This window comes from Mastomys coucha, unplaced genomic scaffold (genome assembly GCF_008632895.1).
Source record: "Mastomys coucha isolate ucsf_1 unplaced genomic scaffold, UCSF_Mcou_1 pScaffold13, whole genome shotgun sequence".
NCBI classification, from domain to species: Eukaryota; Metazoa; Chordata; class Mammalia; order Rodentia; family Muridae; genus Mastomys; species Mastomys coucha.
In genome coordinates this window covers 46,128,010-46,143,413 of record NW_022196895.1, presented here as the reverse complement: position 1 = coordinate 46,143,413, position 15,404 = coordinate 46,128,010, and the positions used below count along the sequence as shown (strand labels likewise).

At 40.6% G+C, this 15,404-nt stretch overlaps 1 protein-coding gene across 1 annotated transcript in view; it reads right to left on the bottom strand.

The window, feature by feature from the left end:
• The window catches only part of Hsd17b4 (hydroxysteroid 17-beta dehydrogenase 4), a 72,780-nt gene that overhangs the window by 8,696 nt on the left and 48,680 nt on the right, over nucleotides 1–15,404 (bottom strand). The window contains exons 18-22 of the mRNA XM_031365665.1: nucleotides 14,727–14,796; nucleotides 13,895–14,001; nucleotides 12,487–12,573; nucleotides 9,476–9,562; nucleotides 8,145–8,283 (exon numbers count right to left, since the gene is read on the bottom strand). Coding sequence (XP_031221525.1) covers nucleotides 8,145–8,283; nucleotides 9,476–9,562; nucleotides 12,487–12,573; nucleotides 13,895–14,001; nucleotides 14,727–14,796 — 490 coding nt within the window. The remainder of the gene's footprint in view (nucleotides 1–8,144; nucleotides 8,284–9,475; nucleotides 9,563–12,486; nucleotides 12,574–13,894; nucleotides 14,002–14,726; nucleotides 14,797–15,404) is intronic.

Genomic DNA, 15,404 nt, shown 5'->3' with positions numbered 1-15,404 from the left:
AAAAAAAAAAAAAAAATACAAATAAAAGACAAAGCAAATCAAAAAGCACATGAACTCATACATACCAGCAAAGAATTTATTTTGTTCTGACCAACTACTCCTGGGCACAGGACCTGCCCTGGAGTCCTGTCAATGTACCCAATGTACACAGTCTATTGGAAAAAACTTCCTCAGAAGGAATCTATTGCAACTGCAAACAGCTTCTTGGGCTGCGCATGTTCACACACACCTTTAATCCCAGCACTCATTAGGCAAAGGCAGGTGGATTTCTGTGAGTTCAAGGCCAGCCTACATAATGAGTTTCAGGACAGCCAGGGATATGTAGAAAGACCCTATCTCCAAAAACTAACTAAATAAAATAAAACAATAAAAGGTAAGGGTGGGTGTTGCGTCCACTTCCCCTCCTTAGTGTTGTGGCCTGTGCAGGCCTCGTGTGTGCTGCCACTGTCTCTGTGGGTTCATGTGTGTCAGTCCTGTTGTGTCTGGAGCTCTCATAAGTGTCACATGTATGCTGGGAGCCATCCATTTTCACCTCCTCCTCTGCACAGATCCCTGAGCCTCAAGGGGAGGAGTTTGACTAAGTCGTCCCTTTAAGACTGAGTGCTCCAGAGTAGCTCACTCTCAGTGTAGTGTCCTCTTGTGGGCACTGTGTTAAATACCACCTACTGCAAGAAGAAGCTTTTCTTCCATTAACCATTTTTATAGAAAGGTTAACTGTCTCGGAAACAAGCTTAGTACTGAAAAACAGAAATTTTTAGCAGTTTTAACTCCACTGCTTTCTGTGTAACATCTACAAAGCTTTGCTGAACCTACATGTAGGATGTCTGAGCTAAAGCCAGTCAGCAGTTCAGTGTGAGCTTTGTGAGCGTCAGTGAGTGTGCTTTCGCTGTCTGGGTGGCGGGCTGGTGCAGCTGGATCCACCATCCTAGAGGATGCAAAGAATCCCCACCCCTCATAAGGGAAGTGAAGGTCCACAAGACCACCAGAGCCCTTCATTACCCTTCTGCTTAGCAACTGATGAAAAAGGGACTGAATCACCCTAGGGATCCACAGAAGAGAATTTTGCCACAAAAACAAAACAAAACAAAAACAACAAAAAATAATAATAAAACGAAACCAAGGAGGCAGAGAGCAGGGAGGACCTTCTGCTTAGGCTGCCACCTGTTTCCTTAAGTTTCCAGTGTGACTGTTAGACCAGGTGTCAGAGACAGCAGGAGCCTGACAGGAAGAACGAAGGCCCTGATCTGAAAGGGACTCCCATGAATAAATACACTTTGACTGGATGAGTTATCTCTACAGTCAGAAAGATAATGGGAGGGGACAGAAAGAAGAGGGTATGAAAAGGTTAAAAGAAAGCAAACTTCTGCCAGCCAACAGACTTAGCATCTGTAATTTTAATTCTGCACAACTCTGTCCAAGATCCACTTGGTGGGGGTCGGGGGAAGTGGGGGAGTGTGCACATAAAAATTCCACTCAGTAATAAAACTGTACTTCACCCACATTAATCCTGGAGTAAAGGAGTAGATCTCTCTCCTGGTCAACAGCAACCTGTGGTTTTTCACACTTTCCCTCACTCAGGCAGGAGACTTGTAACTGAAAAGCTAATAGCTAACTCTAATCCAAGAACAAAATGGTTCTTAACAAGAATATAGAAATTTGGGGCAAAGGAGCAAAATGTTCAAATCCACAGTGGGTTTGGTGGAAGAATTATCCCCTGTAATCATCTATGCTCAGATATCTGCAAGGTCACAAGTAATCTCACTACAGAAACAGAGAAAGTGCACTTCCAGTCAGGGGCAGAGTTTACTGTGTTTATGAGTGATTACAGTTCAAATTTATGATCACTAAGTCTCTAAAAGAGTTCAGAAATCGTTTGGCTTTAATTTACTGCCCCTACAGGGAAGAGACCAGGCCAAATCACAAGCGGAGCTACAGAAGGAAAAATGTGCTGGTTTTGCTTCCTATGCCTAGGATGGCAAGGCCTGTCCTGTTTTTGCCTCCTATGCCTAGGATGGCAAGGCCTGCGTGGGCACAAATCCATCCTGCCCCTAATACCATATACTTCTTTGTGGAGAAATAGTAGTAGCTGTTAAGTGAGTGAAAGGAATGAGAAGGAAGGTGCTTTATGGACCAAACAACAGCAACAAAAGAAAAACTGATTCACCAGGTAGCCTAGGCTGTCCTTAAACTCCAGGGCTATCCTGCTACCTCTTCTTCCTAACTGCCAGGATTACAGGAGGGAGCCCTACTCCCACTTGAATATAAGGTATCTTGTTGTATTCTGTTTTGTTTTTTACAAGGAAAAAAGAATACTTCAAGGGCACAATACTTTGCTACTATTTTGGCCAAAAGTTCAAAAACCTAATCATAAATAATACTAAATAAATACAAACTAATGAATATTCTTCAAAATAAATTTCCAATCCATCAAGGTAACAAGTGAGACAGACAGATGTATCAAGGTTGCAAGAGCCAGAGACTTCACTGAGTGAGTGTGTGACCAGGCCAGACCCAGAGCACTTCTCCCTTTCTCTCCATTTCTACTGTTGCTACTATTACTGTTATTATTCCTTTGCTTTAACAGACACTATTGGGACAAACGGTGGAGCATTAATGAGGTGTTAGAGCAGATAATAACACTGCATCCATGTTAACTTCCTGGCATTGATAACTACTCCTTATTAGAGAATGTCTTTGTTCTTGGAATAACAGAATAGCCTTCACCCTTACAACACCAAGTCTCCAAGTTACTTCTTAAGTACATACATATTGATAAAATTTTGAGATAAAATTTTAACAATTTGAAGTGCTAGATGAAAGATAACTGTTCTCTTTATAATCTTTGCAGTTTTTTATCTCTAGGCCAGGATTTATTGTTAAAAGAATTTGCAAATGATGTTAGGACACATGGTATACAGAAAGGACTGATGGCCTTTGGAAAGGTGCTACTCTCTGGGCACTGGCCAGCTGCAGCTGTCAGTGTTGGGGAATTCCCTGACTGACAACTGGATAGCAGATTCTTTCCAAGGTCAAGATGTTTTCTTGAAATTCATGAGACACTTCTGAATCTCAACCCAAAATCTGGAACTGTCATAATTTAATTTTTGTGTATAGGCCTGAGGTGCTGGCACATGCCTATACTCCTAATACTTGTGATGCTAAGGCAAGAGAGTTTCTAGTTTGAGGCTAGCCTGGGCTATAAAACAAGATCTTGCCTGAAAAGATACAACAATTTATGTTTAGGCTGAAAAATCTTAAAAGGATAATCGGATTTGACTTCAGAAGATGAATTCCAAACCAGAGCTTGTAGATTCTGATGGTCGAATGGCTTTCTCAAGAAGGACGAATTCTCATCTTCAAAGAGTGCCACTTCTAAAATCTCTACCCTTTTTTCCATGGTGACAAGTTCCCAGAGGGTATGAACACTAATATTCAAAGAGCATCCTCGACCCGTCACTGTCATGCAGTGCACAACAGAGGCCTGGATTCAGTCCCGATAATGTACTTAGCTCTGGACACTTAATTACAATGTATATCATTAAAACTCAACTAATTTACTTCATAAAGAGTATTCAAACAAAACATAGTATTTGTATGATCTTGATATATGGGTGAAATTTTTACACATGTCCATATAATGTAAAAAATTATAGGCATGAGATTGAAAAGAAACCAGCCTGCTCAAAACATTTGCTTAAACCTATCATTCTAATGAATATAGAACATACTCTGTCTGGCAACATGATGTCCTAGGATACAATAAGTCCTCCCAAACAGTTCCAACAGTTTGAATGGATTCCATAACTATAAAATACTCAAGCGACAAACAAATTCTTTAGCAATGTGTATTAATGTGTTCAGCATCACAATAAAATTATACAGTTGAAGCTTGTAAGCCAAATTCTATGTGAACACACATGGCCGACAATCTTCCACAACCTAAGCTTCACTCCATTCAAGCACTCTGCTCGCAGCTCACACTTAGCCACATGCTCTAGGTACACAGCCCACAGCCCAGCCCAAACCTCAACTGACCACAACCCTGCCATCACAGCTCATCTGCTCTCTGCACACATCTTCCTCTTCGCCATTCTTCACCATTCTGCAGTTTCAGTGATGAGTCGCCATACCCAAGAACACAAGTTCAAAACCCGAGTTTCACCCCAGACATCTTTCTCTTCTGATATCCAGACATAAATAGCTCGAGGAGGTTGGTTCTATTTTAGCAATAGTTTCACATCAGTCCTCTCTCCCTCTCCCTCATTATCATGACCTTAACTTAGGTATTCCTTTCTTCCAACCCTGCAGGGGCAGGGCCAGGACACACAAACACTGATCTACCTGCTAAATGAACTGGTCTTCCCGTTCTCCGAAGATAAGTTCATCTTTTCCAAGCCTCTCACTGCCTGTGCAACACATGCACACATGCAGGTCCATAATTCTGATCAGTTTCAGCCTGGATGTTTTTGGAATTCAGAACTATTCTGACATTAGTAACCCTGAGTGAGAAAACAGCCCTGTGGTGCAACACCATGTAAACAAATGTATTATTTCTCTACTCTGACTGACATGAGATGAGCTAAATGCAGACAGTAACACCGCATAAGCCGGGGTCAGTTTTGTTAGTATTGAGTTAAGGCTACCTTTAGATGTTTCTGCTTCCAAATTTTAGATCAGAGTAACTGCTCAAATTTTCAGCCATAAATAATTCTGTAGGCTACCTGAGCCTCCTACTCTTCCTCTCTTTGCTGTGTAGTGCTGGGAGTAGAACCCAAGTCCTCAGGCACAGCTTCATCCCAGCCCTAAGCCTCTTATTCAGCTATCTTTCAGTTCCTCTAAACATTACAGCTAAACAGCAGAATGGGATCCAAGTAGTTTACTAGACAACTTTTGAATGATTTTAGAAATTAATAAACAAATATCATTTCTAGTAAAATGTTTCAAAGGTACATTTCACCACTAAGACAAAAGACGGAGCACCATCCACAGTCAAGTTACTGAATAGAAAGCAAGCGTCTGTTTTGTTCTAAAGGACATGATCCCATCCCTCTACACCATGACTCTCTATGGCTTCTAGACCTTACGGCCTGGGCCTGTGCATGCTGAAGGTGGGCTACAGAACTACTAACTGCCAGCAGACACAGTGAGACCTTTCTCTGAGCTAAGCCCACATCAGAGGAAAAGAGGCATGTGGCCAGAAATGACCAAAGCTCAGCAAGAGCATCAGGGTAGACAAGGGAACTCAGAGACGTCTTTATCCACCGTTCACCCATGTCTGCCTTCTGAACCCAGTCAAAGATCCCTAGGAAAGTAATGGAACAAGGATGGCCTCTGTTCAAAGTGTGAGATAACCAATGGCACAGGACCTTGGGAATGATGGCTTGTGTCCAGACATTTAGTTCCAGGCATTAATTCCAGTCTACTGAGTAAAATGGCACAACAGGCACTGTTGAAAAAAGGACAGGTGTGGGCTCGGCCTCTAGCATAACGAAGCCTCACCTATGAATATCTATCGCTATTACTAAACATACACCCGAGGTATGAAGACAAAGAAATGAGGCAGATTGCCTCCCTTCCTAAAAACACAGTGCCAAGGCCCTCCCTCTGACTTGTTGTACTGACCACAGGCTTGCATTTCCCCTTTCACTGACAGGAGGAAGGGCTCCTGTTCCTACCTGACAATATGGGATTAGCCTCAGAAGTGGCAAACCTATGACTTGAGGCACACCTATGACTCTCTGTCTCCATAATCAAGACCTCATTTGATTATCAGCATTATCTCTAGGCCTAGATTTAATTTGATTTAAAAGATCCCCCCAGTACACACATACTCTACCCAGAGCTGTGGTACTGTCAGGGAGAGAAAGGAAAAGGCAGGTATGGCCTGGGATCTTAAGCTGGAATGTGCTCAGGGCAGTGACACCACACTTAGCCTGGGTCAGGTGTACATGACATGAGCATGGCTGGCTACTTACAACAATATAAATCACGTAATACTTGGTACTCCAGCATTTGGCAAAGACATCATAAAAACTGCTTGTGGGGGTTAAAAGTAGAGGCAAGATATCCCCTAAGGTAGTCTTTAAATATCTATTCTATATCAATAAATACCAGAGTGCAACACAGGGCTGCCAAAAGGGACACCTTCTACCACACCATAGGCCCAAAGAGCTTTCATTGCAGCCAAATACTGTGACTTAGCTCAGTGACATAGAGACTAGAGTGAAAACAAGAACCAGAACTGAAAAACGATTTCACAGCTGAGAGTCAAATGAAGCTGACAGATAAAGCCAATCCGAGCACAGGCAAAAGATGGGCCGCTTGTGACCCAGGGGGTTCAGAGCACTCTCACCCCTTGCTTTGCTGAGTTAGGACAAAGAACTGATGACAGGCAGCAATTAACGAGATTCCAAAATATAATGGAGATAACTATTTTGTGTAAACAACAGGTAACTTTCAAATGTAAGCACACTGTCTTCAAGATAAAGTCTTAGTTGGTTATTTATTAACCATTTCTATCACACTGTGGGAAGCGCCTGCTTGCATTGATCAACTGCTTGTCCTCAACATGAACCCCTGCAGTTTATAACACCAGCTTCATGACATACTCTTAGCCCTTTGCCATTCCTGGAGCACGCACTCCTCCCTTTCAGCACTACCTTCTATAAGCCTGTGCTCTATAACTCAACTGCTAATGTACTTTCTCCTCAAGAGGAAAGTTGATTTCCTTCAGAGAGATATAGAAGGGGAAAAAAAAAAGCCATGCTATGTTCTCTGTTAACCTCTGCGCTAGCTCAGAAATCATGAGGCTCGCTGGGATCTGGGAAATGCTTACATCTCACAATCCAGCCTTCCTTCTCCTTTCTCAGCTAACGTGTTGCAAGTACAAATGTTTCCCACAAGGAAAAAAACCAGCAGATTCCCTGTGGTTATTTTTTAACAGATACATTGTTGCTTTCCTCTCTACACTAATACAAACCATGTTTTATATAATTAACATATGGTGCCTAAAAGAAACAGCAAATGTTATATTAAAACAAACTTAAATATGGTTTAAAGAAGAAGAACTAGAAAATTGTTTCCAAAAGTTCTAAATGATTTAGACAGGCATAAGTGTTGACTAACTCTGTGTGGCGATTGTTTAGCTGTAATGGATAGTAACCCTGGATGACTTTTCAAGGCACCCATGTAGATACCATGTTTCCTCCAGTGATACAGATCAAAGCCAAGGCCTCTACTGCCATAAAGTGCTCTAGCATGTAGTGAGAGCTTTGGTTTCTTTTAAAGCCCTGTTACATGAACATGTTTCTGTTTAGATCCCAGGTGTGGGATATGGGCTGCTTTGGTTTGTTCACAGCTGTTAACTACAATTGTCTCATGTTCTAGGGCTGTGTGATTTTTGCCAGCTCTCGGGGGTCTCGAGAGGGGATAAATGGGAGAGGCCCGGGAGGGCCTATGGCAGTGGCTGCTCCCCTTACACTGCCCCCCATTGCTGTTGTGTTTGCTACTGACAGATTGCTGGTTTGCTGGGTATTCTGACAATGTAGACTGCACTTGCCCCAAGGAACCCGATGAACCTAATCAGCAGGAAGTAGCCTATAGAGGTCTATACCCCCTTTCCCCTCTAACCTTCTTTCTCTCCAACTTAGTATTGGGGACCTGGGAAGGATTAAGATGGAATGAGGGTAAAGCTATAAAAATGCAATAAAATAATCAAACAATTACACCAACACTACCATGTAGTACATCTTCAGCCCTAAACGCACTCTCTCAATAACTATCAAATAAAAATCCAAATATATGCATTTTCACTAAGGAACCTATGTCTGCATATTATCTACATGGTGTGTAGGCAGGAGGGAGGAGAGGTTAACAGGCTGGGGTGGAAATGAGTAATGAGAATGCACTCTGTGTGTGTGTGTGTGTGTGTGTGTGTGAAACTGACAAATGATGTATGTAATTTAAGAAAAAGATGCATGCCTTTAATATCCCAAGACCTATGGAAAACAACAACAATAACAACAACAAAAACCTATGTAGGTCAGATTCACCTGCTTTCAAAGGGACTATTATTGGATACAAAACATACTTTATCTCCATTAAAAGTCACCTTAGAATAATATAAAGTCATGAAGATCACTTACTCCACTTCGCTGCAACAGTCCCACCTTTTGTGATATGCCATTCAAACACAGCATTCACTTTCTTTACCACCTCATGCCCAACATTCTTGAGGCGGTGGCCGATTTCCCCAAACACAAGAGCACTCTGGAGCTCTCCACCCTGACAGAGAGAGGAAACTTTATTTGAAAACTTGACAAAGAACTTATTACAGATACATGCACTAAAAGTGATTTTTAACCTGCTCATAAATACCGTTCTGTTCACACAGGCTTGCTTCACACTTTCCTCTTATAATACTGCCCAGAAGTGGTTTACTCTACCAGAAAATATTATTGTTTACCATAATTTTAAAACAATACTTTGGTGCAGGAGGAAAGGGCCTCCCTCTTGTGTAAACATAAGGTCCTGATTTGAATCCCAAACACTGTGTTAAAAGCCGGTGTGGTGATACATGACATGACCCAGCCTTGGGAGTCAGGCTGCCTTCCCAGCACAGCAAGCTGACCAATGGCTCTCTGGGAAGCCAGTCTAGCTGAAGTGGTAAGCCCCAGGTTCAGTGATGGACCTTGTCTAAAAGATAAGTGGGAGGAGCAACCGAGGAAGACATATCTACATGAGTGCCTATTCACAAGAGTGCACTCAACCACTAGCACAAACTGATGAATTTTTAAAAATTTAAGTAAACTGTGTACCTACGTCTAATTCATTTTTCAGAAACACTGAACAAGTAATCAAGTTATGGTCTTCATTCTTTGTTTATAGAACACAAGTAAATTCCAAGAAGCCTTTAATTTTTTGTGGCTGAAAGACTTCATAGACTTTGGTCTTAGATTATCCTTATAAGATGTTAATTTCTTGTTAGTTATGAAATAACGTGGTTTATGAAAAAAAGATCATGAGTGTGAATGAAAGTCTTAACATTATTAAGTTAATATTTTGGATATAGAATACAAATATTTTTATCAAAAGCTTTAACCTTCCTAAAATATAAATATTTTAATAAATGAGACATGCTGTTATCTTCATATCTGCACACAAACCTCAAGAAAAAAGTATAAGTTATTTAACTTTTCACCTTTTTTTCTCCAATAAATATTTTAAATATTTCTCATTAAAACTGAGTGATTCACTCTTGTTGAAGCAGGCAACTATTTCCTCTTTAAGGTATCCCACTATTCTGAAAAGATTTTAAAAACTCTAAGTTGTGAAAATATTTTTCATTCCAGTAAGTTTTAAATTAATGTCATTTCTTCAAGAGCTTTTTCAAAGCAAAAAGAAGTAGCCTGAACCATCCTGAAGTGACGTTAACTATGCTTCACACAGAAGTCACTGGGCCAGCCTAGCAGCCTACCTCGGAAGGTGTCTGAGCTGAAGCTCCAGATGCAGGCACAAGATCCACATAGGCGTTTGAAATGACAGTTTCTCCAGTCTCTTGGACCTGAGGGGAAGTGCAGCAGGGTAGAAACAGCTCACTCTCGAGGTTTATGTTCCATTGTGAAATACAAGTCACTTTAAGGAAACACACTTTGAAATGAAAAGCAAACAAGCAAGCAAACAAAAAACAGGAAGCCAGATGAAGCAAAAGGTCCATGGTGTAAATGATAAAGTAACAGACATGAGAGTTTCCGAATTAATACAATTGTTAAGCCTGGATACAGACTCAATTGATGGCCTTTAAAGAAGGGAAAAGAGACAAGAAAAAGCACAGTAATTAAAGGAGCTAGAGAGGGGGCTCCATGGTTAGGAGCACTTTCTTTTCCCGTGCCCAAGTGTATTCTGAGGGAGCCAGAGTAAGAGGTCCATTGTTGTACATAGTAGGAGGTGTGCTGTGATAGCCTCATTAGAGCAAAGTTGTTTCATTAATATAGACTACAACTGACTAGGAAAAGAGGATGGTGTTTGAAAGGTCCTAATTCTGGATCCAAGTCAGAAATATACATAAGATGAAGTAAATATCTAAGTAGTCTTTTACGTCTGCCATTAAAGAAGCTCTCAGTCCGAATCCTATATTTCATACCACTCCAATGACCTCATATGATTCTCACATAAAAATAATACTGGAGGTCAAGGTTTGTAATCCTAGTGCCTGAAAGGCCAAAGGAAGAAAACTGCAAGTTCAAGGCAAGAGAACTGCAAGTTCAAGGCCAGCCTGGACTAAGATGGCACACGTCTATACATACTGTGCTATAACAAGACACTGTCTCAAAAGAGAAAAGGAATTACAATATAGACAATAAGTTTCTAAAAGTTAAGGTAGCAACTTTGATTTTAACTAATCTCCCTTGACTACTTCCCTTCATACTTGAAAGGAGGGGAAAATACCTTCCCAGCAATTTTTCTTTAAAAAAAATTAAATACAGTGAAAAGCACAGGCACAATTAATGAAAAAACAAAATACACTTTAGTAAATTGCTTTTTTTGTAGGCACATGAGCATAGGGTTCTGAAATATTTGCTTAAAATGTTTCTTAAAATACAGTGGGAAGGAGAGAGTCAGGTAGGAGTCTTCTATACCCTGTAATTACTGGGGAAGGAGCAAACACTCTGAGGAGAGAAAGCATTTGAGAGTCATCTAAAATGGAAAGAATGCATTACACTTAGGCGTTATTTCTCAGCTCTTTAAGTTCACAGAAACTGCACAAGTTCTGTTCATGCTAGGACTGCATGAAAATTAAACCCTTCAGCACAGCATACGGTGTCGTGGTCCAAGACTGTGGGTGTCCATGCTCTTTTGTCTGCCTGCCTTCCCTCACGGTGCTGGGGATTGAACCCAGGACTTGGAGAACAACAAATGAGTGCTCTGTCACTAAGCTACATCCCCAGCCTGTCTGTGCATGTTAATTTTCAAATAATCTTCTGAACTCTACGGCTTGGGGTACACAGTGGTTAGCTAACTGGGCAACACCCTCGGTTCAATCCTTAATACCCATCCCAGTACCCTGGCTCCACCATAAGCATTTGAGAGAACTGAACAGAAAGCAAAGGTCTTAAGTGCAGTAAGTTTTCAGAGGAAGCCAGGGTGTGTGTTAAGTGGGAACAAGGACAGAGTTAAGGTGCTAAATGAGCTGGGCTTGGTGGCACATGTGTGTAATGCCGCCACTTTGAGGGCCGAGACAGGAGGATCACAGGTTCTAACAGGGCAGCCTGGGCTACAGACTAAGACTCTTGTTTAAATTAAAAAAAGAAAAAAAATTCAGAGAGATTGCCCCTGAGGATGTCAGAACTTACACTCAGGCCTTTAGCACAGAAGAAATCTGCAGAACAAAACAAATGATATCCCTACTGCATGAAACTGCTGGCAGCCGCAGGAAGGCATTAATACTGAAGCAGAACTCTGCCAACTTACCAGTTCCTAGAGGACCAAACAATGCATGAGAAGAAGCCCTGAGACTGAGACTATGGAGCCACATGGGACCGTGCTCGTATGCCTGCTAAAACATCAAGGTTTTCTAAGGAACCTAAGTTTTCTTTTACTTCATGTACAGTTGTTATTGAAAGTTGCTACTGAAGACAAGTGTTTACAGAATCTCCATAAACAAAAGGATAATGTCACTGTTGGAGTACTCAAGCCTGCTCCTCAAAGTACAGAGGAACAACAGAAAGCTATCAGCTGCTTGGCTGTGGCAATAAAGTTGTTCTTTACACTGCTGGTAACGAGACAATGTTGGGCGTCCCTTTAGTGCTTTTCTGCAGCATCACTAAGTCTCCCTCAACGTTACTTAAGTCAACATATGGGCTTATTGGCTTGACAGCCATTCATTAGGCCCAGGCTCTAGGATACAAGATGTTAGTTTATAAACTCTTATGTTATCAAGAGCGCATGGCTTCTGTCCAGGAAAAAAAACTAAAGGCTACAACCCCACTGTTCTCTCGCACACAAATAGCTGTTCCTATAACTCGGCAAGAATTTGGTTCCAAGACCTTTCCGGTTAAACTAGATAAATTGCTGTTCCGATTCTCTGGAGTGAAGCAGAAAGACCTGTCATTAGTGAGAAATGAAATTTAAAAGGTACATGTGGAATCTGTTTCAACCAAAAGTCAGCATTAACTTAAAAGTACTCCAAAGCTTCTCTCTCAAAGATTCCTATTTCTAACCACGAAAATGTTAGCAGAGGACAAACTGACGGGGTGTGGTGAGGAGCTCACAAAGCACATAGTCCAACTCTATGACAGTGTGTGGTGAGGAGCTCACAAAGCTCATACATCATACTCTATGACAGTGTGTGGTGAGGACCTCACAAAGCACATATGTCCAACTCTATGATGGTGTGTGGTGAGGACCTCACAAAGCACATATGTCCAACTCTATGATGGTGTGTGGTGAGGAGGTCACAAAGCATGTATGTCCAACTCTGATTCATACCTTGGTTTGAAAATGAATTCTGTTTCCTTCCTTCCACATCTCAGTTTGTAGAGTTTGTCCTGGATACACTGGTTTGGCAAAACGAACCTATTAAAATATTTAAATAAGAGTTTTTGCATTAAAGATGTTTTTTAAATGAAACTCTTCTACTTGTCAGGAAAATTTCTGAGGTCAGCATAAAAGGAAAATATTAGAGATTTAAATATATTAAGCTTCATAGAAGATACCAAAAATACAGAAAATTCGTGTGTGTGTGTGCGCACACACACACACACAGCTAGTTCTTTTCTCTCAAAACAAGAGACTTTTGGAGTTATTTAAAATTTATATTGAGAAAAATGTATTTTCACTATTGCTATAGACAAGCATCTACATAAGACTGTTAAATTGGTTGTTGTTTTATATCAAACAACTTTTATAATACTCATTTTTATTGTTATAATATTTTATAAATTTTAAAGAATATGACAAAAAATACCCTATCAATATGTACTACATTTGTGAATATGTACATCCAAAAAAATCAATAAACTTTCAAAAAAAAAAAAAGACCTTAAAAAAAGAGAGAGAGAGAGAGAGACTCAGGGCTGGGAACATAGCTCCCTGGCAGAGAGCTCACCTAGCATCTGTGAAGCCCTAAATTCAACTTTCAACACTGGGAAAGAGAAAAGGAAAAGGCAGCATTTGCTCAAGACAGATCACAACCCCAGACCACAATCCTACGAGGTAGTGATGCAGGCAGCCCCAGAACAACTTTACAAATTCAAAGTGGTGCTAGTTAATCAGGGCTGAAGGCTCCAGTGAGTGCGCGGAGCGAAGTTTTAAAGCAGGATCATTTATGTCACCGTGTGAATCTATACATGGATTACTGAATTAACGAAAATAATTGTGCTAAATGAAAACCATGAAAATAATGAGTGTTACTAAAGGCCAGGCATCAGAAAATTGATCTTCACTCTTGCACTGTGGATAAACTAATAAATATATTTTAAGCTATTTGGCACGGCTTTCATGTATACATCTTTTGGTCTAGACAAAAATACTGTTAGGTGGAGACAGTTGACTTTGTTGCTAACGAAGTGAGCAAACAGGAAAATCTTGAAATCAGCTCGGCAGCACAAAACTAGAAACACTTAAATCCAGTCAGTGCTGCTAGGAGAGTTCAAAAGCAGCCACCTGACATCTTTTGTTAAGGCAAATGTTGTGCTTCAAAGTACACATGCTGAGGCCTGGAGGTGGTGAAACCCACCTTTAATCTCAGGAGGCAAAGCCAGGAGGATCTCTGAGTTTGAGGCCAACCTGGTCTACAGAGCAAATTCCAGGAGAGCCAGTGCTACATAGAGAGAGCCCATCCCAACCCCCATCTCTCAAAAATATATAAGATATATATATATATATATATATGTACCTTAATCGCCTTGAATCTTGACACATCGTTATCTGCAAACTGCTGTAAAACATGCCTACCAGAAAATCCAAAGGTACACAATCCGTGTAATATGGGCTTCTCAAAACCTAAGAAAATTTAGATAATTTTTTATATATGAAAAGTGGTATATCTAAATATATATTTAATTCAACATTTAATGTCTTCTAAACTGCAATAGAATGAATTATGAACTATGCTATGTATTAACAAACAGAACATGCCAGGAGAAATGGCACCACTTTTTAATCACAGCTCTGGAGACACAGATGTAGGTGGAGCTCTCTAAGTTCAAAGCCAGTCTGGCCTACATAGCAAGTTCCAGGCTAGCCAAGGCTATATATTGAGACTGTAGCTCAAAAAAAAATTCTGTAAATAGTACTTCCTAGGGAAAAATTAAAGTAAAAACAGCAAAAAATATTTTTGGAAACCATGAAATAAACATTCAAAGGCTAGGAACACAAAGAACTATTTCATTTCATTTTGTTTGAGACAAACCAAGTGGGTGACTACATACACCTTTCTGGCCTTTCAAGCTTTGTTCTTCTCTAATGCCCTCTTAAGATAGCTCCCACCCTTCCCCAAAGCCTCATCCTTGACCCCAGCAGCAGAAGCTTCGCTCCACCATCTGAATTTCAAGCAAACCACTCAGCATTTTCTGAATACTTCCTACTTTTCTATAGCCTTTGAATAAATATGAGTGCTATCTTTTAAATGCTATTCAAATTGCCAGTCCTGAGTAGCGCTTTCTTTAAATAGATAGTTAGTAAACTGAGCTAATGTTTTTCAGTGACTCATATCGTTTACAACTCACCAGCAATGCTCGCAAAGCTTGGGTCAATGTGTAAAGGGTTCCAGTCTCCGCTGAGGCGGTACAGAGCAGCCTGCAGAAAGAAAGAATACTGTGCTCAGTGCTTGCTGAGGAAGCATTACGTGTAGGAAGTGTAGGAAACACGACCAGCCACTGAGTACAATGCAAAATGTGCAGAAACCCAGGCTGCCATCTAAAAGACAACTAATTTTTACAAAAACAAGATTACCTGTAACTAAGCTTTAATAAGATCTTTGGCTGAAATCAGTAGAAGGAAGGATAAAGTAATAAGAAAAGAAGGCAAGAATTAAACACCACTGCCTAAGGGAAACTCAATGTGGATAGGTAAAGACTTAAAGTCTCTTTTAGTCAATCAAAACCTATGCCAATTTTCTAATTTTTTTTAATTTGAAGTCTATAACATAATACTGGCAGATAAACATCAAAGACTTCTCACAAACTTTCATCTCTCTGCCACACTAAATCCTGAATATACCCATGCACGAAAACGAACCTAATAGCCAAATAGCCTGCCAGTATGACTCAGTGTATGCAAAGCTCAGATTTTCACACTACTCATTTGCATAGGTCAGGACAAGCCTTCATACTTTCTGGTATTTAAACTGTGCAGTTTCCAAGCGAGAGCACTCTCCAGGGCTGGGGGAGGAACTTGAGCAGGCA